The sequence below is a fragment of the Sycon ciliatum genome, chromosome 1 (assembly GCF_964019385.1).
Source record: "Sycon ciliatum chromosome 1, ocSycCili1.1, whole genome shotgun sequence".
NCBI lineage: Eukaryota > Metazoa > Porifera > Calcarea > Leucosolenida > Sycettidae > Sycon > Sycon ciliatum.
Window position 1 is genome coordinate 27,674,019 of NC_088643.1, and position 18,859 is coordinate 27,692,877.

General features: G+C 49.8%; 1 protein-coding gene across 1 annotated transcript; it reads right to left on the reverse strand.

Annotated features, from left to right (window-relative positions):
• Positions 1-922: 922 nt before the first annotated feature.
• On the reverse strand, positions 923-17,950 carry LOC135821353 (uncharacterized). Its single transcript, XM_065334424.1, has 7 exons — positions 17,530-17,950; positions 15,617-15,686; positions 15,302-15,403; positions 8,652-8,841; positions 8,191-8,255; positions 2,482-2,536; positions 923-1,723 (listed from the first exon to the last, which is right to left on the reverse strand). Exons 1-7 carry the CDS (start codon positions 17,609-17,611, stop codon positions 1,694-1,696), a joined length of 594 nt encoding a protein of 197 aa, XP_065190496.1. The 5' UTR covers positions 17,612-17,950; the 3' UTR covers positions 923-1,693.
• Positions 17,951-18,859: the final 909 nt, after the last annotated feature.

Consider the following 18,859-nt stretch of genomic DNA (forward strand, 5'->3'; position numbering starts at 1 on the left):
ACTACTAGGGCTGCATAGCGCCCGGTGCAATTTTATTCATAAGGTTGGATTTCTTTGGCCAGCACTGTAGTTAGAAGTAGGTCCTCTAAGGTCCTCTGTTTGTGCGCAATTGTGGTCACAGTGGCAGTAGTGGGTGAGGGGGGTAGACTCAGTTACTACGAAGATGGTGTATACATGATGGTGTATACAGTCATGTAGTTGAATGTTACTTCGGGCTTAGACCCAGAGGTTCTTGAAATGATGACCCCGGGTTTATGTACATGTATCATTCAGCTACCGTTGTCATAATGGCACTAGTTGATAGAACACCTGTATAAGTACAGGCTGTACATCTAGCATTTTCCAAAATAGCACTCCGTACTTCGAGGCTGCAGCCGTTTTGCATGCAACGTTGTATGTGTTGATCGGTTGACAGCATGTGACAAAGCCGAGGACATACTAGTGTATCAGGAGCACTGTTTTTTAACACAGTGCGTCCCCCGCCTTGTCATGTTAATTTATCAAACAAGGCTTACTACCTATGCCAACATTATACATGTAGGGCTGTGCATGCTTTCAAAATTCTTCCTTGTTGAAGTAGAATACCGTGCTTGTGGGGGCTTTAGTAGTTCCTTTGCCAGATGTTCTATGCGTATCTCAATGACTTATCAGTTTCAGCACTTGGGCAAGGCACATTCGGGCCTACACATGTAGCCTTGAATTCTGGCTTGGAGGCATTATTTATCTATTTTCATGGCTGCTAGGTTCATCCTTAGTTAAGAGTTATTTCTCCGTGATTCGCTAATGAGTCCACAAAGGACGAAACAGCTAGACAGTACTAGTGCTGTCCCCAGATCGTGTATTCTAAATCCATAATACTGACGCTCAATCTCCAGACAGCTGTGTCAGCCTTTTTTAGGTCCCATCAGTGGAGCTCAGAGCGGGAGGTTAAACAAATGGCAATACGGTCTATATGAAATGAACAAAAAAAGCAATTTGAAAATGGCTCAAAGCATCAAAGTCAGCGAGCTATCTGCAAGACACGCACAAAGAGAGCTTTGCACGAAGGCAGATACATATTACATATACCTTTGACACTAACCAAAAAGAGTGCTCAATCAAGTCAACGCAAGGCAGCGTAATGCGGTGATCGAGTCTATAAAAAGCTATAGTGACATGTAGCCAGGCCCCCAGCACAATAAGTTGACTTGCATCATGCTAAAATCGTTCACACAAATCTCTTATAATAATTATTATATAGATTGCAGGATAGGGTGGTTGCACCAGGAAGTGCTGTCTCTGCGATAGTGGGACCAGCCAAGATTGCAGTACAGTCGTCCACCATCAATCCAGCACTTCATTGGCCCACGCCCTCGATACACCAGCATGATTTCCGGAGTTATTACCATTCATTGATACATGCCCCCACCCCCCAGTTCTTCGGCACCTGACCCGAGTTCTATTTGGGCCACACTACTTTGTAGCAGTCATACTATAGTACTAGAACTGGATGCACGTGATATCCACTGGAGCTGGCGCTGGCCATGAGCTGACCCACCGCCGTGCCTCCCAGTGTCAATTTTGCTTATGTGATCCTACCACAATCTGGAACATTATCAGTACTCGCCTCTGTTGACTTGCCAGCACTAGTTCTGGTGGATCCGGGCATGTTTCTGCCTTCTCTTAAGCATGTATTCTCCTGCAGGTGCATCTTTCACCTCCCTCTAATGCGCGAGCACATTTTCTGTGGAGATTCAACGACACATAGACCAGAAAATACAGAACAGAACAGTGGCTGCCAATGCGACACAAGTACCACATAGACCTAAAAACTCATAAGTACCCTGGGAGTTAGATGCATTTACGGGCAGTATGCCAGGATTTGCGCAGCTAATTTAAAATCAGATTAGCAATGCTGTGTGCTACCTAGGTGGCATCTTGGACTCAAAAACCAACCGATTGTGGTCCAACCCAACCGACAGCGTTGTCGGTGGGTTCCGATTGGCAGGTGTTGGATGGACGTATGATCCATGCGTCCCCACAAGCAATGAGAAGTTAACAATGCCACTAAGGATATAATATCGCGGACAGCAGTACAATGAAACTGGGCCATTCATTATCAGCAATATCAGGGGTATATCCCATCCGATAAGACGTACAGCTCGTGTATGGCAGACTTTACAGCAGGTCCCGACATAGCTTGCCCCGTGCCCTTTACCACTCCTGGGCCAAAACTGTTGTACAATACTCGAGAGGGTCTAGCCTAGTGAGTGTGAATAGAACCTGGCAAACCATATCTCCAAGTGATTCACATGTTGGTATATTCTCCGTTATCATACATCAATTCCGAGCAATTTGACACCCGAATATTCTCGCACCACTACTGCTGAAGTATTGACCACAAACCATGTTCCATTTGACTTACAAAAGGAACTTGCAAAAGGCATGAGAGCACTGGAATCCGTAAAGACTCTCGCATTATTTATTAGCCACCATACATACCTTTCGGGAAGTCGTGTTGGAAGCAGCATGCTCGGAGAGCAGAGCTGAGTGAGATCTGCATACAGTAACACAGCGACAATGAATCACATGAACAGAAGGAAGCAGTCGTATCCGTACACATCTGAATATGCGCTTATGGGAGGAAAATCCGTGCGACAAAAGAGGACCGTGTTATGCAGGTGTATGTCTTACCCGGGTACATACTAAGTGAGTTCCACCATACGTATATAATTTTATTGCAATTGAATCACTTGACTGACTGGAGCCAAAAATATCAATTGGCACTTACTCCGGTTACCCGAATGTTTCGGTACCACTATCATTAGGTTTTTTGCAATCGAACCAAGTCATAGTTGAGTCATTTTCAATGCGTTAGGTGTTACCTGACGTGCTCACTGCATCAGCCGCTATGTCAGATTCCACCAGGCATGCACCAAACCAGGCGCAATGCGCACACTGATGATGGTGGTTGGCACACAACGAGCAGTAGTAAAAGTGAAAGGACTTTTTGCATGTGATTTTGTTGTAATTTGTGCCAGTCGAATTGTCTCAGTGTAACTAGTTTATCGTTAGCTTACTAGTTTCTTTATACAAAAGAGAAAGACCAAGGAACTACAAGTTACGCTATACTGTCCACTAACACCACCAGTTACTAAACAATCAGCTCATGCGATAGCTATTGCACGACACTGAACAGCTCTAGCACATCTTGGATGCGCACTCCAACAGCCTTGTGGACGACGACTGTAACTGGAGAATCGGTCCGTCGCTCCACCAGCCCGGCGGCACAGTGGACAGTGCCTTGGGGGTGTCAGGCATGGATCAGGCTGATAAGGACGTGGTGGAGACGGAAATGATGTTTGCAAGGAAGAGTGATGATATGCGTATGTGCTCTCCGCCAGTTGTTGAAGCAACAGTCCGGCAGTGGACAGTCGGCAAGGTTAAAATAAGTGACCAACTGGGTGAAAGTACACCAAATGTGGCCCATCTCTTGAATGGTGCGGACCACGGCAAGGACCTGAAGTTGAAGGTCGTCAATGGCAACACCGCATGGTCGACGTCAATGGGAACATCAAGCCATCAAGTTGGTGGAACTATGGAATGTCCGTCGCAGGCTGCAGCGACAGGGTAACGTGCTCAGGGAAGAGTACAGCGACGATGATCAGCTGTGTCTTGCACGCAGTCGTGTTGATCGTGGCGTGCAGAACAACAGAGTCAGTTGCGGTATTCGTACATTTGTCTGTTTAGGATTGTGATCCCCAGGAAGTCCTTTCGTGAGGAGTGATGTCACGCAACGAGCAGTAGTCAAAGTGAAAGGACTTCTTGCATGTGATTTTGTTGTAATTTTGTAAGGTGTGGTGGCAGAACTTTCAGCTGGTAGTGGGTGATGGGCTGTCTGTGTGACAACAATTACGGGCTTGACGAACGACATAATTATGGCGAGTCGATCTTTGGCCAGTTGCTGAGTTGGAGATCGTCACCGTAGACCCAGAGATCTGGTCCACGGTCCAGGGGTTGGGATCCCACTGTGGTGAGAGCTTGTGTGCCTGCTCATTGCGGCGTAAGACGCGCTGACCAGGAGTGAGGATGGGGGCGTTTGACCGGCGGGTGGCATTGGCAGCGTCGCACTGGGATTGGCGGAATTGCTGGTCACGGTGGGCAGCTGAAGGTAAGTCTGGTGCGGCTGCCGTAATGCAGGGTATGCTGTCGCGGATGGGGCGACCAAACATGAGTGTTGCCGGTGCCTCGTGAGTGGCAGGGTGTGGCGTGGTGCGGTACGCTAGGAGCCATTGGTCAAATGCAACATTGATGTCTTCGCCAGCTAGTTTGGCAGTTCGCAGAACTTTGCCAATGGTACGGTTGAGGCACTCGACTGCTCCGTTTGCTTGTGGCCACAAAGGAGGGGTGTGGCGGTGCTGGATAGCGTGTGGCGCGAGGAAATCAGCAAAAGCCGAAGAACGGAACTGAGGACTGTTGTCCGAGACTAGCTCTTCGGGCAAGCCGAACATGGATAATGTAGAGCGCAGAGCTACAACACCGGCCGTAGTGGGTGTCGTGCTGAACACGTTGATGACCGGGTAGCGAGTCAACTGGTCGATAGTGGCAAGCAGGTGCTGACCGTTTGGCATGGGTCCATACAAATCGACGAAGACTCGTTGCCACGGCTTGGTGGACGGTGGTGTGGGCACGGACTCCCGGACGTAGCGGTGTCGTTGAGAGAGTTGCTTGGCACGGAATACATTGCCGGCAGAGTGCTTCGGCTTCAGTAGCCATGTTGGGCCACCCAACATTGCTGTTGAGCCGTTGCTTGGTGCGGACAATATCTTGGTGGCCCGCATGTGTAAGCTGCAGGGTAAGCCGTTGGAGGGCCGTGGGAATGACGAGACGGTCGTTGCGGAGTAGTAGACCGTCACTCTCAGACAGTTCATGGCGGAGGGCAAAGTACGGGCGGACCGTGGTGTGGCTGGAATCCCAGCGGCCAGATTGCAGAGAGGAAAGGATGGCTTGCAGTGTGGTGTCTGCGGTGGTGGCGTCCGCAATCTCCTTCAGAGCCAACGCATTCGGCTTAGCTGCTGTAGCTAGGGCATGTATGTACGCAGTGTCTTCCTGTGCGCCGATGTTTGGCAAGTCGGGATGAGGCTGCGGATTGCGACTGACGACGTCGGCCGGGTTTTCTGGGCCAGGCTTGTACTGGAGCTGGAAGCTGAGATCCTGCAGGCGGAGGACCATGCGCTCAATTCATGGTGGAGGTCTCGATCCGACGGCCTTGAGTTGCAGGAGCGGCTTGTGGTCGGTGACAACGGTGAACTGTGGATCACCTTGTCAAGTCGTGGTGAAAGCGAAGGCAGCCAAACTTGACACCCAATGCTTCCCGTTCAGTTTGAGAATATTGCTGCTCGACGCCGGAGAGTGCACGGCTGGCGAATGCTACAGGTGCATCGTGGCCGTTGTCTTGGCGTGGACACAGGATTGCGCCGAGGCCGGTGCGTCGACATACAGTGATGTGTTGCGGTCAAAGTATTGCAGCATGCAGTCTTCGGCGATGGCCTTCTTCAGTGCATCAAACGATTGCTGCTCAACATCAGTTCAACGCCAAACAGTACCTTTCTTAGTGAGAGCAGGGAGTGGCGTGGTGAGATCGGCCATGTTACGAATGTAACGGCGGAGGAAGTTGGTGAGACCCAGGAAACTCTGTATGTCGCTGACGCAAGATGGCGTAGAGAATGTAGCCACAGACTGCTGGTGGCTGGGAGAGGCGCGGATGCCCTTGTCGGAGTAGACGCTAGCCATGAACTTGAGCCGAGGCTTGAGGATGTGACATTTGTGACATTTGGCTCGGTTGAGTGTAACGTTGTGATCTTGGAGCCGCTGGAGGCAGGCGGCGAGTCGTCGGTTGTGCTCTTCGACGCTCTTACCAAAGTTGAAGATGTTGTCGTGGACGTTCTTCACACCGTCGAGGCCAGCGAGCCATGGCGTCCAGTGTGCGCTGTAGGATCTCGGATGCGGACGATACGCCCATGGGCAGACGTTTACAGTGCAAAACTGCGTAGCGACGTGACTCAGGGTGGCCTGGCTCTCCACAGCGGTAGCAGAGCGATGTGCTGGATTCCCGCCGGCCTGGAGCGCGAGTGGCGACTGGGGCAGGTGGCTGGTGGTACGAGTTTGCAGCTGGATGTGGCGAAGACTGCATCGGTCGACGCGACGGAGTTGAAACAGTAGCAGGAGGCGGCTGTGTCCTTTTGTAGAACGGTGGCTGATGACGGAGGGCATTGGTCGAGTCTTGTGTGCGCCGGAACGCCGTCGTCTGTTCCACTGACGCTTCAAATGCTCTGGCGGCCTTGAGCGCCTTGGCGAGATCAAGGGACCCAGTCTCCAGCAGTTTTCTGCGGAGTGGATCGGACGTGCATCCTGCCACAATTTGATCACAGAGAGCCACGTTCTTCTGGGCATCGTCGGCGAAGCTGCAGGTCATTGCCGATGCCAGCAAACGAGTATAAAACGTGTCTAATGTTTCGCCAGGCTGCTGGGTGACCTGCCGGAAGTGGAAGCGGGCCATGCTGGGGCTCTGCTTCGACTGAAAGTAGTCGGCGGCGGCGGTTATGAGGCCGTCGAGATCGTTGCCAGTGTTGGCTAACGTAGGGACGAGCTGCTGGATGTCCTTGCCGGCCACTTACTGGAAAGTGTCTCTCTGGCGAGTGTCATCCGAGATGCCGGCTGCTGCGACATAGAGTTGGAAACACCGTTCCCAGGCAGGAAAATGGGCAGCAGCATCGTAGAGACTGCTGTAGATCGGGAATGGCTCCGGAGGCGGTAGTGACAGTAGGGACATGGCGAGGATCAGGCGTTTGCTCGCAGCGCCAATGTAATGTTGTTCTCTTGCTGTATTCCAAACAACAACTAACTCGGAGCTCCGGAAAGCTCCGCAATAGTGAGGTTTTGCATTCCGAATTTCGGCTTGGCGTTCTTTGGTAATTTGTCGAACATCAAAATGTCGAATTTTCGCACCGAAGTTTGTTTTGCAAGTCGAAAATGATGTGTTTTGATTTCGTGAGCCCCAGCATCAGCAATGTCCTGTCCCGTGCTCCTTTTCTTGCTGATTCCGACAAACTTTGATCGCGCCCAAAGAGTCGAGGGCCAAACCTGCCTCAGTCGCCTCAGAAAAACCAACTCCATGGCCAAGTCAAATTTTATGGGTATCGCCATAGTCTTTTCAGCCACACAGATGACGGTGAGGACACTCCAGGCGAAAGAGAGTAGACAGGCAGTGGAGAGGAGCAATCAGAGGTAGCTGACGATGCTGATGTCGTCAAAGACGCCTGCGAAGCCATGCCAAGATAAGAAACCTCTTTGAATAAATCACGCGCTAGCGCTCTTCCACAAGAAAATTCATCCGAAAAATATGTTCGGCAAAGTGAGCTTTTTCCGAACAAACATGCCGCATCTTCGTGCGCATTTTCGACCTCGCTCCCGCGTGCCGAATCTTTTGCCGAATTTTGGAATGCAAAACCTCACTAATATGATGCCAACAGAATGTAATGGTGTGCGTGCATGCGTACAGAGTCGGTGCGTACCGACTGTCAGCACAGGTGTGGAAAGCAGCATATGTAAATGGATAGGAGCACAAACGGTGCCGCGTGCATATATGTGTCGGTAGAGCATGAAACTCTTAATCTCAGGGTCGTGGGTTTGAGCCCCACGTTGGGCGCCAAATGTCGTCTCGGTTGGAGAACGAGCTGCCTCTACTATACCCTCGCCACGCCACACATCAAACGGACTAGTCAAGTGGTTTTTCTCTAGAGCTAGAGAGAGAGCTATTCATTACTACACTTCAGGAGACGACGGGAGAACTGACAACTGACATGGCGAAAGGAAACATGATATCGGAAAGTGGTGCCCTCATCAGCACAAAAAGTGGCGTACTCGATATCATATCAGCACAAAAAGGTGCACGTGTCAGCAATACAACAAAGCAGCGCAGCAGCATGTACGAGTCAGCATCACAGAAACACAAATACAGCAGCAGGTACGACAAAGAGACAACACGTGCAGCCACATGTACAACATATGGGTGTGACAGTCCATATATGTACGTGTGAACACTACACACGATGAGAACATGCAAAGTATGGAGACCCAGACTGTGTGGTCAGCAGGACACAGCCCGTACAGGATGGAACAGACAACTAAACGTAATATAGCACCACGTACCGGCGGACTAGTCGACGCTGATGGGAGAAGTGGCACCCCCTGAGGCAGCTACGGATGCTAGAACTCTACAGCCAGACCAACACCAATATAAAACAAAAAGGTACACCACACCAGGAAGCAAGTCAAATAAAGATGTGTGAACAACAGCCACACACCACAGAAAAGCATACAGAACAAAAACTCAATTACCGACACCATAGACACTGCAAAATCCAAACAGGAGGAAAATACTAACTCCCTGAGGACACTGAGCATGAGGCAAACGGGCAAGCAACCTCTTGCCGATGTTCCACCGTGTAACAACAACCGCGCTGGCCACCGGACTGTATGGTAGGGGTATTACACCTGGACCTCAAGACCAACGGGCGAAGGACAGCAGGCCGGGCTCAGGTAAATACAATGAGGAGCACTGTATACAACTACAGAAATAACCCAAACCCATGCCAATTTGACCAACATACCTTCCCTGCGCATCCATTCCTAGTGTACGGGTCTGAAAGATGAAAGATGGAGCGCTTGTATACACGGGCCCGGAAAGCCTGCTTCGGCCGCTCGGCAGCAGCTTCGTAGTGGTGGTCAAGGGTCGAAGACCGACGGATACGGATCAACTCCCCAGTGAACACACCTTTGCCCATACTACAGGGGTGGTTACTACCGACAAGCAGATACAGGAAACGATTGGTGAACTTGAAATGAGGCTTCACCGCCATGTATCCCTTACTACGGAAAACTGTGGTGTCCAGGAAATCAATGCCATCATGTGCCAGTTCATGAGAAAACTTGAGGGCCGAACACTTATTAATCCTATCTAAAGTGCGCTGAGCTTGACCTTCGCAACCATGCAATGATAAAGCGTCTATAAACCTGAACCTCTAAACCCTCCCCCTCTAAGATCGGCAAAACGTACTGCTTCTCCAAATACAGCATAACAATGTCGGCATAGACCACTGCTGCAGGCGAACCCATGGCAGTCCCTGGCCTTGGATCTGCCGAAACACATCGTTACCATACACAAACTCATTTTTCTTCCGAATGACTGACATCAAGGAAGTCACTGCTTGTAATAACCATGTACGAAGGGCGAGGGGCATCCACCTTGTACATCTGTGTGTGATATACCACGACAACCGAGCTCGTTGGGGATGTTGGTGTAGTAAAGGCTGGTCACATCTATGCTCAATTATAAATGATCGTCCCGCACAGGCAAACCTTCTACCAAGTTGATGAAATCCGCAGTTGAGGTCAGAACAGTACTTTCCTCACATACATACGGGTTCAGTAGAAAGTCAGTGAACTCAGCGGGATAGTAGCCAGGACTATTTAGATTAACAATAGGCCTAACCTTCAGGACCCAGGGCTTATGTGTTTTGAGAAGTCTCCTGAAAACGGGCATGCGCCCCCGGTGCGACTAAGAACAGTGACATAATATATTATATTAGTGGGCATACGATGCTCAATGCGATGCCTAGTCATGGTGAGTAAACAATTGACTCGGGTCGCTCACACGAAGTCTCAACACAGCCTTGAGCCTGTTGGTTGCCATCGGCAGTCTAGCCGCATGCTCATCTAGCCCCTCAGGCAAAAAAAACAGTCATTTATAATGTTTGGCATTGTGATGCTGGGCACGACCTATATCATCATAGTGAGATCAGTCCAGGACTACTATCACAATAGACTGCCTTTGAATATGCCTGAGTCCGATTGCGTTCTAGCTCCCAAACTATGTGCTGCATGTGTACACTCCGCCTATGGTTAGTCTACTCCAGAACAACGCCTGGAGAGGTTCATTGGGGGCATGATGTCCCCCCACCCCATTCCCCCCTTGCCCCCTGCACCTGAAGTACCGGTATTGCCCCCCCCCCCTCCCCAAACAAATTACAGGACACAGATGGAGCACTGGGGAGCACGTAGCAGTAGGCAAAGTTGACGATGCCAGTGCAGACACTCCTGATCTCGGTCACCACACTGGCACCGTATAGTCTCCAAGGGACATAGCTACCAGAGAACACACAGAATGGGAGTATATAGTGCTATCTCGGTGGATAGACAACCTCCTATACACAAAATATCTACTGATAGAGTTCTGTGTAGATCCTATGTGCACATATGTCACTGCTGTTATCATAGACCTGATCCTGGCCACAGTGTCCTGGGTACGAGCGTACGCACTCTCCCTGGAAATTTGAATTTTTGATTTTCACAGAAACAATTTTTCGCTGACACGGGTCACATTCTTGCGTTTCTAGGACTGTTCTACGCTTGAAAGAAGAACAAGAACCACATACAGTGAGTGACTACAACATGATAGACCACACCAGAAAATTTGAAGACGATCGGTGAAGGTTGAGCTGAGTTCTGACACGATCTGTTGAAACAACTTCATGTCGCTCGTCATCACGATTGAGTAGCATCTCCGTTCTTGATAGACCCTTCCCTTCGTGTTCCAGAAGTTATTTTTCATGTTTGGTGAGTTTCTCGTCGGACCTCAGGTCTTTCTCGATCGATTGCCACCTCACTCGATCCGAACGAAACCTAAACTACCGAAACGAAGCCTGCGCTTTTTTGGCTGTTTTTCCGTTTTTACGTGTAGATCTATAGAATGGATCGTCATGTTCGATTACTGGGTCTTTTGTGTCGCGTCGGCGGTGTTCCGCTAGCCAAGCAGAAGCAGAAAACTACGTATTCTGTTTCTGAGAATGCCGAGGGTATTCTGAAATGTTTTGAAGTGGATATCACACAGGACCAACCACACCTGCACCCTACACAGATTTGCAGTACATGCTACAAGGCTGTGAATTATGCCTTGAGCAAGTCAGAGTATACACGTTGTGGTGGAGGATGTGCCGAGCCAAGTAGCTGGCTTCCCCATGATCATGTGCATGAGGATGGTACCACAGTATGCAGGGTATGCACTACCATTGAGCAAGCCGCCAAAGGTGGTCGTCCGGCTAAGAAAAAGAGAACAACAAAGCCACCTGCCCGTACAGCGGCAGCCGTTACATCCACGTGCACGTCTACGCACACAGGCACCCACCAGACACGGTCTCAGACAACAGGGATCAACTCGGAGAGTCAGAGTACATGTTTACAGAAATTGTATGATGTAGCAACACCAAGCTATGCAGCCAACAAGAGTCTGAGCACAGATAGATTCATCGGATGCCAAGCTATATTACAATGTACACTATGCAGCAATGTGCTAGAGAGAGCCGTGGAAGCAGACTGCTGTAGAAAGAGCTTTTGTTCCGCATGTGTGTGGGAGTGGCTGGCTTCTGATACAACATGCCCTGGTTGCAATGCACAGCTCTCCGTGTCGAATCTCAGCACGCCCAATCCGATCTTGCAGGGCTGCCTTGCCGAACTAGTGGTCAGGTGCGACAATTATGCTGGAGCGCTGATTGGTTGCCCGGCAACAGTGCCACTTGCTCAACTTGCCAGCCATGTGCAGAACTGCGAGAACACTGGTAAGCAAACAGTCGGCCCGTCCACCGCTGTCAGCGATGTGCTCACTGCTTCGCCGTCAAAGCTCCGAGGCAACGTGTCAGACAGTCTCACCAGCCATCTAGTGAAGAGCAAGGCGGATGCTGGCGTACTTCAGTTGAGGAGCCGAGGTCCATCGCAGACATGGCAACGAACAACAGTTGCAGCTGTACTGTCCAACAATGCATCAGCCAGGACTGTGCGGCGACGCTGTGCTGAGCTTGAAAAAACCAGCCAGCGCGTAGCAGGGAGTTTCGCCGGTGCAGTTGTCCAGCAAGCTGCCACATTAAGCCGGCTAAAGGAGGAAGAGCGTAAAGCTGTTCTTATTGAGGCTGGTGTCATGCCAAAAACACCTGGGACAGGCACAACGCTAGCATTGAAAGCCAACCTACACATGCCATGGAATCAGCTCCGGAAATTGAAAGTATGGCTGAAGGACTTTGGCCTGTATCTCGAGTCAGAGCGGGTAATGCGGAAACAGCTCGACGATCTTTTGCCCTTTACCATTGTGGCAGAAAAGACACCGTTCGTAGCAGCATCTGGAAGCGTCGAGCTGCATGCAATGGTGACAATTCCTGATCTTGTTGGGACTGTCCATCACTACTTGAACCAGCTGGAGGCAACAGATCAGCTTCACTGGCATGATGGCGCAATCCCAAAAGATGAGGTATGGGTCAAAATCGGCGGCGATCACGGTGGCGAGTCCTTCAAGATGTCGTTCCAGATCGTTAATGTACAGCAGTGCAATGCTCTACGGCACATCATTCCGTTTATCATCTTTGCTGCTAAAGATACGGCAGCAAATCTGTGCACGGCCCTGCAGCCATTCGTCAGTGAGGTCGAGAAGCTGGCCAGTACAACGTGGCGTAACAGGTCAGTGAGGGTCTTGTTGTTCGGAGATTACGAACTGCAGACCACGTTGTACGGCTTGTCAGGGTCGAGTGGAACCCACCCTTGCCTGCACTGCACTGCTATGCGGAAAGAGATACAGCTACCTGGGTGTAGCGGAGCACCGCGCAGTCTCGATTTGTTGTGCACAGACAACGCTGCCTTTGTTGCAGCTGGTGCAAAATTAGCGGACGCTAAGAAGCACAACAACTGCATCCGGCCACCGATCTTGCCTGTGTCCCTGGACAATGTGATTATTCCCGTTCTTCATTTGGATCTGGGAATATTCGCTTGGATATTCGATGCCATGACCAAGGACTGCCAGATGCTGGACGTTGCCCTTGCATCATCCAGTACAGCAGTTGGCACCGATAGCCGAGCGTACACTGTCACAACAGAGATGCACGAGAGCCTTCGCCAGAAGCAATTGGATCTTCAGAACGAGCGCACAGCAGCTGACAGTCTACAGGAGCAGCTCGAATGGCTTGCGATCCATGCTTCCAACCTGACTGCCCCACAGCTTGAAGCGGCCACAGCAGGAATTCAGGCGAAGCAGCACACCACCACAAGCGCCATCAGCTCTCTCCAGGATGAAGTGAAGGCTCTGTCTGACCAGCTCCAGAGCCGCAGTATTCTGCATGGTCCATGTGAGGCCTCACTGGACAGAACTCTGCAGGAGTACAATATTTGTCGCCAGCGGTACCATGGTGGTGCCTTTATCGGCAATCATATTCACCATGCCCTGCAGCCACCAGTGGTTGCTGCTTTGTCAAATGCGCCTCTGATTGTCGCCTCCACCACAGAGAGAGCAGCGCCTCCATCCGTTCTCGACCAGGCCAGAGTAGTGGCAAAGCGGTATAATGACCTGCTCACTCAGTTCTCTCACTGCCGCCGAAGATACTCGTCCTGCGCAACAATGTCAGCAGAAGATATTCAGCTGTTCGAGAGTGATTGCGCTACCTTCCTCTCCACAGCACGGCAAGAGGTCGTCACCAGAAAACTTGGCCATGTAACGCCTAAGCTTCATTTGCTGGAATGCCATCTGCCTGACGCCTTGGCAAGATTCAGAGTTGGCCTGGGCCTACTAGCTGAGCAGGGAGGTGAAAGTATTCACGCCGAGTTCAACGACCTTCGCAAGCGACACGGAGGCGTCGTGAACGATGTCGACAAGCTACGGACTGTCTTGAAGGCTCACCTTTCCTCCACGCTTCCTCAGCACGCCAAACTTGTCCCTCAAAGGGCCAAGCGCAAGCGGAAGGCCAATTGAGGACCGTTTCAGGTAAGTTCCTTGCTCAAACGATATCCCAAACATGTTGTTTGTTAGTTGATTTTCAAATAAATTTAATTTTTGTGGGTCCGCTTTTGGTGCACACATGATTGTTTGCGTACGCGTGCACACGCGCCATGTGTATTACTATGGAAACTCGAAGAGTTTTTGCACGTGACGTGATTGCCGCCATCTTACTGAGTGGCCAGGCGCAAACAGCAGTGATGTGTGGATGAGTACTGGTAAACGGACAGCTAACCCTAGTCTAAGTAAAATAAAGGTAGAATGTAGACCCTGGGCAAAAAAATACTTGGTCCGCGTCAGCGATATTGTCGCTTATCTTTCGACAATTTGAACTTAGACTTTGGACATGAACGCGTGCACTTGACATGATAAAACTTGGTACGATGGACGGTAAGGTATAGAATGACAACTAGCTGCGAGGAATTTATTGTCCAAGGAAGGGTTCCTACTTTTTTCGGTCCTCCTCGTCACTGCTCTCGGCGCTGGCGACAAATATTTTTGCTCGGGATCGACTCTCTTGCTTTTGCAAGCTCATCTTTCTTCCTCTCCGCTGCCTGGCTATTTTCTAAAGAGAAGTCGATCGTGACGGTCCCCTTCTCTATAGGACTTCGCGTGGGCAGCACGACAGCCTGTGTGGTTCAAATCAGACGCCGTTCTTTGCAAGATTTTATTTTGAACGACGACGACGCGTACAGTACGAGTCGTACTTGCAAATCTCCCCAACGCGCTGGATACTCCGAGCGTTGAGCTGGAGGTAAGGAAGCTGCGATCTCACCTTGATGAGCGATCCCTGAGGTGAGCGACCTCGGCCGTTCAGCAAAATGGAGCTGATTCCGAGTAGCCGATTACTTTCTTGTGGCTTGCGCTGCTCTTGCCTGCACAGCGTAACAAGATAATCTATTTTGATGCGGCGCTGTATCAATCAGAATCACCCACCTGTCGCTCTCGAAATCCACTCGAACTCTAGCTAGACCTTTCAGGTACTAGCAAACTAACTTGCTAACCAAAATTGGGATGAAATGGGCTGCCAAGTAAGGATTGGCGACATATAAACAAAGCTCAAAGATAAGCGACAATATCGCTGACGCGGACCAAGTAAGTAAATAAAAATATTGACTAGTTTGAGGGAAAGACACAAACGGGAAAAGTCTGAAGAAAAAATTGACTGTCACCAAAAAAATAATAATAGCTACACACAGGAGGGAACTCGGATGGAGAGCCAAGGATTAAAATTGAAAAAGAGGACCATCAGTTTACGAGTTATCCGTTTTGTCCAACACTAACGGATATAAACGTGATGCAGCTAAGCATCAGGTCGTTGAATGTCATGATCTCATCAGTCAGTTTTTGTGCTAATTGTTGCACATTTTTGACTCAGCAGTATTCTGCATATAACCGTTAGTGTTGGACAAAACGGATAACTTGTAAACATGAGGGAACACTCATCCTTACCCAAGTCCCAACGTCAGCACTCGGCGCTGCTCCGAACCAAGAGGGACACTGGAGAGATCGTCCATCAGCTCCTCTCTTGTCCTGCGATCAAATCGCCTAATGCTAAACACAAGAAGATAGGAAAGGCAAGTAGAATAAATAAATCAATAAAATATTAAACAACAAAACAAGTTTGAACAGCTGCAAACGTAATGGACGATTCGAACAAGACCAATGATATACCTAGCAATAAGTGTGCAGAGTGTGCAGCCCAAGGATAATCATCCCACGGCAAAGTTTATTGTTTAGGGCATAGACTCGCAGTAACAGGCTCACCTTTGCTGCATCTCACACCGCTTCACACGGTAATCTACTGTATCACCATGGTAATTTCTGTTGCACATTGCTGCTTGTTTAACCCTTAACAAAAGGCAGAAAACACACCGAATTTCCAGGAATTACCATGGTGATACGGTACTTTAGCTTGAACCTATTGTATGACGGGTTTTCTATGATTGATAATGACCCAGAGAGAAACTAAACCGGTATCGAATTCCAGTCAGCGACGCAATTCTTCTGAGGTGTAAAGTGACTTCAGGAATATGTTGCAGAAAACTGCGATGCATGCTGATTATTTACTGTGCCCTATTGTGCACAATATACCAGGTGTGTTACTCAGGGATGAAGTAGATGCACACACGTGCCGGGCATCACGGCACAGGTTAGGTTTGCTACTAGCCGCTGCAGTGTACTTGTGGTCCGAACTTGCACTCTACTCAACTCTGCATACGCAAAGAGTGCTGGTGCCGAAATGAACCAGAAGGGTCACGCGGCTGAGTGGGACGCAACAACACTGACTCTGTCTACCCATGTACACAGATATGATAGGGTATGCAGTACCTGCTCTAAGATTTAACACAAACCGGGTACACGTCTACCTGGCACAATTCCTGCAACACTGGGCCAGAGCCAGATGCGTTCAAGTGCGGCTACTGTGTGTCAGGGAGTCGTAAACTTACTTTCGACTTCCTGATGTACATGATTGTACATGTACATGTATGAACGTACTCGCACTGGGCACTCTGGCCGCACGCATCTGCACGCGTATGCAGCCTGTCAGTGGCGGTATACCCTCGAACGGTATAAAAAAGTATAGTACTCGACAGGACTTCCGACCGGGTCACAGGTAACCCAGTGTTCTTTTTCCAAAAGGTCCAAGTACTCACAAACAGGGCCACTGACCCGGCTCTGGAGCAGACACTGGTAATCTAGGTCCAAGTTTGCTCGATTATGTTCTGACGCTTCATGTGCTTTCATAGCCAAGGTTTCTCACTTTCTTCGCAAGCTCTTTTAGTCTTGAGAGTTGACAACTGCTTATGGTTGTGTTGGCAGAAAACATGTCAGCTAATCTGACAACCGTCCAATCCCATTTTACTGGTAAGTAGTCAGCGAGTGGCTTTGATGGGGCCATACAGTACTAGAGGGGGAGTTACGCGGCATATTTGTGCTTCCTTTTTGAAAACACGTTCTCGCTCGAAGGGTTTCTAAACTTTATCCCTGCGCTCATTGATGGAGTTCATCGATGGAGTTGCCAGCGGCACTCTACAGAAGAACAATGTTGTCAAGTTTTTTATGAAAAATTGTCAAACATTTTCAAATTGCTATAAGTTTGGTTAGGGCCGGGTTCCACTGCGGCTCCGCAGCTCCGCTGCTCCACGGTACTTGGCTGCATGCAGCAGAGCGGCGCGGTTCCAGTGACACTCGCCATTCACGGTACCGCGATCGTGCTCGACGTTTTTTTTATGACATTTAGCCTGCCTGCGCGCGCGTGAAATCCAAAAAAAATCCTCGTGTTCTGGCCTGTGCCACGAATTAAAATTCCCCCGAATAAAACAATTAAGTGCGGGAAACAATGCAAGCCGTGACCGCGGCTTGCATTTTTTTGTATCAAGCAGCGAAGCGAAAGCTGGTGATGAGCCGCGGCCTCGCTGGACCAGCTCGTAATGATGACGTTTCATGCCGTGGATGATGTGCGGCGGAGCGGCAGTGGAACCCAGCCCTTAGGCAAAGGAAATTTGTCATTAATTTGTTTATGCTGCATAGATGGAGAGCTGCACACTCTGGTTCATGGACTCTCGCCTACAGTGTAGTCGTACTGCTAGTGTACTGGCATTACAGAAGACACGAAAAACGAGAACATAATTATGGCGAGAAAGTAATTACTGGCTAAGAATTGCCCTAAGACTTACCGCTTCTCAGTGCTCCATACCAGGAAGTAGTACAATACCTACTCCCTGCTCCATACGAGTGTTTTCTCCTCATTCTCTGCATCCTTTACCCCAGGAGTCTCGTCCATTTAGCGGCTCAAATGCTTGAGCTCCGGATAGCGGAAAATAGCTCGTCGTCCATTAGCGGCTCTAATAGTACCTGGTCTGAAGTGTCGCAGTCTAGCAACTATGATTTTTTCCAGGAGGGTAAGGGTTGCAAACCCAAAGAGACCCTAAGCTTCGTCTATCAAACAAAACAATTGCCCTAAAAAATGGAAGAGGAAAAGAGTGAGCGAGCTGGTCTGAGCGCGCTACTTTTCAAAAAATAGAAGCTGAAAGCCATCAAAGTCAAAGCATTCTGGCTAGCGCGTTTGTGTATGTCACGAGCGCTAGCGCGCTTGTCGCAGCAAACGCTCGCAGGCCAGAGTTAGCGCTATTTGGGCTGTTTGCCGCACGCGGCAGCTGGATGGATCACGTGATCCAAGCTGACGAATAAGGTCCGATGGTTCAGCTACATTGAGCCACAAGCGTGCACAAACCCAAGAATAGTGCACATACCAGGGCTAATCTTGAGAGCTACAGCGCAGCCTCAGTACAGGCCAGGGCCAGTCGATCGCACTTGCAAGACAGCGCTTTTTCACACCTTGCAGTTGACAGCGCACAGGCAAGTACAGTTTCGCACCTGACTGAACCTGGTTCGCGGTCGCTTGCAGCAGATTTGAATGCAGCCATCGTGCATGAAATCGCGGTCGCTGGTCGCGCACAGCAGATGGTCGCTCTGGACAGATCAGTTTGTATGTGAAACCGTCGGTGCACTAAAAATCGGTCGCTAACGGTAGATGGTCGCCTACAGCAGAGGTCGCTAACGGCAGATTTGACTGTATGAGGTAACCCTACTGTAGTTGGAATCTTACCGTTTCGTTCTCCCGCTAAAAAGAGCTTTCTATCGTCGAAACGGTATACCATGTACATGTATACGGTACCGGTACCAAACCATACGGTACCAAACCGACGGTATTTTGGGTTTGGGGTACGAGTGCCGTTGGATCTAGGGCGTGAACTGTAAAATGCCATGTCAGTCATGTAGATCTACACACACAAAAAACGGTGCAGTGGTACAGGTCTACTCGTACTCGTAGATCTACTTAAGAAATACTTGCCTCGTAGATCTACTACTAGTACTACTAGTTAGTAGTTGTACTCGTACTGACTGTAGTTCTGAGAACCCCCCCGGCCGGGGGGGGGGGGGGCGGGGGTACTCTTGCTATCGCTGTCACCATGGTCACGCAAGGCCAGGCTTGATCGACTTTTG

Coding starts and splice junctions, on each gene's coding strand:
- LOC135821353 (XM_065334424.1), bottom strand. CDS start 17,611: ATGCAGAGAATGAGGAGAAAACACTCGTATGGAGCAGGGAGTAGGTAT. Junction 15,687..17,529: donor GTATGGAGCACTGAGAAGCG/GTAAGTCTTAGG, acceptor TTAAACAAGCAG/CAATGTGCAACAGAAATTAC. Junction 15,404..15,616: donor CGGTGTGAGATGCAGCAAAG/GTGAGCCTGTTA, acceptor TCTTGTGTTTAG/CATTAGGCGATTTGATCGCA.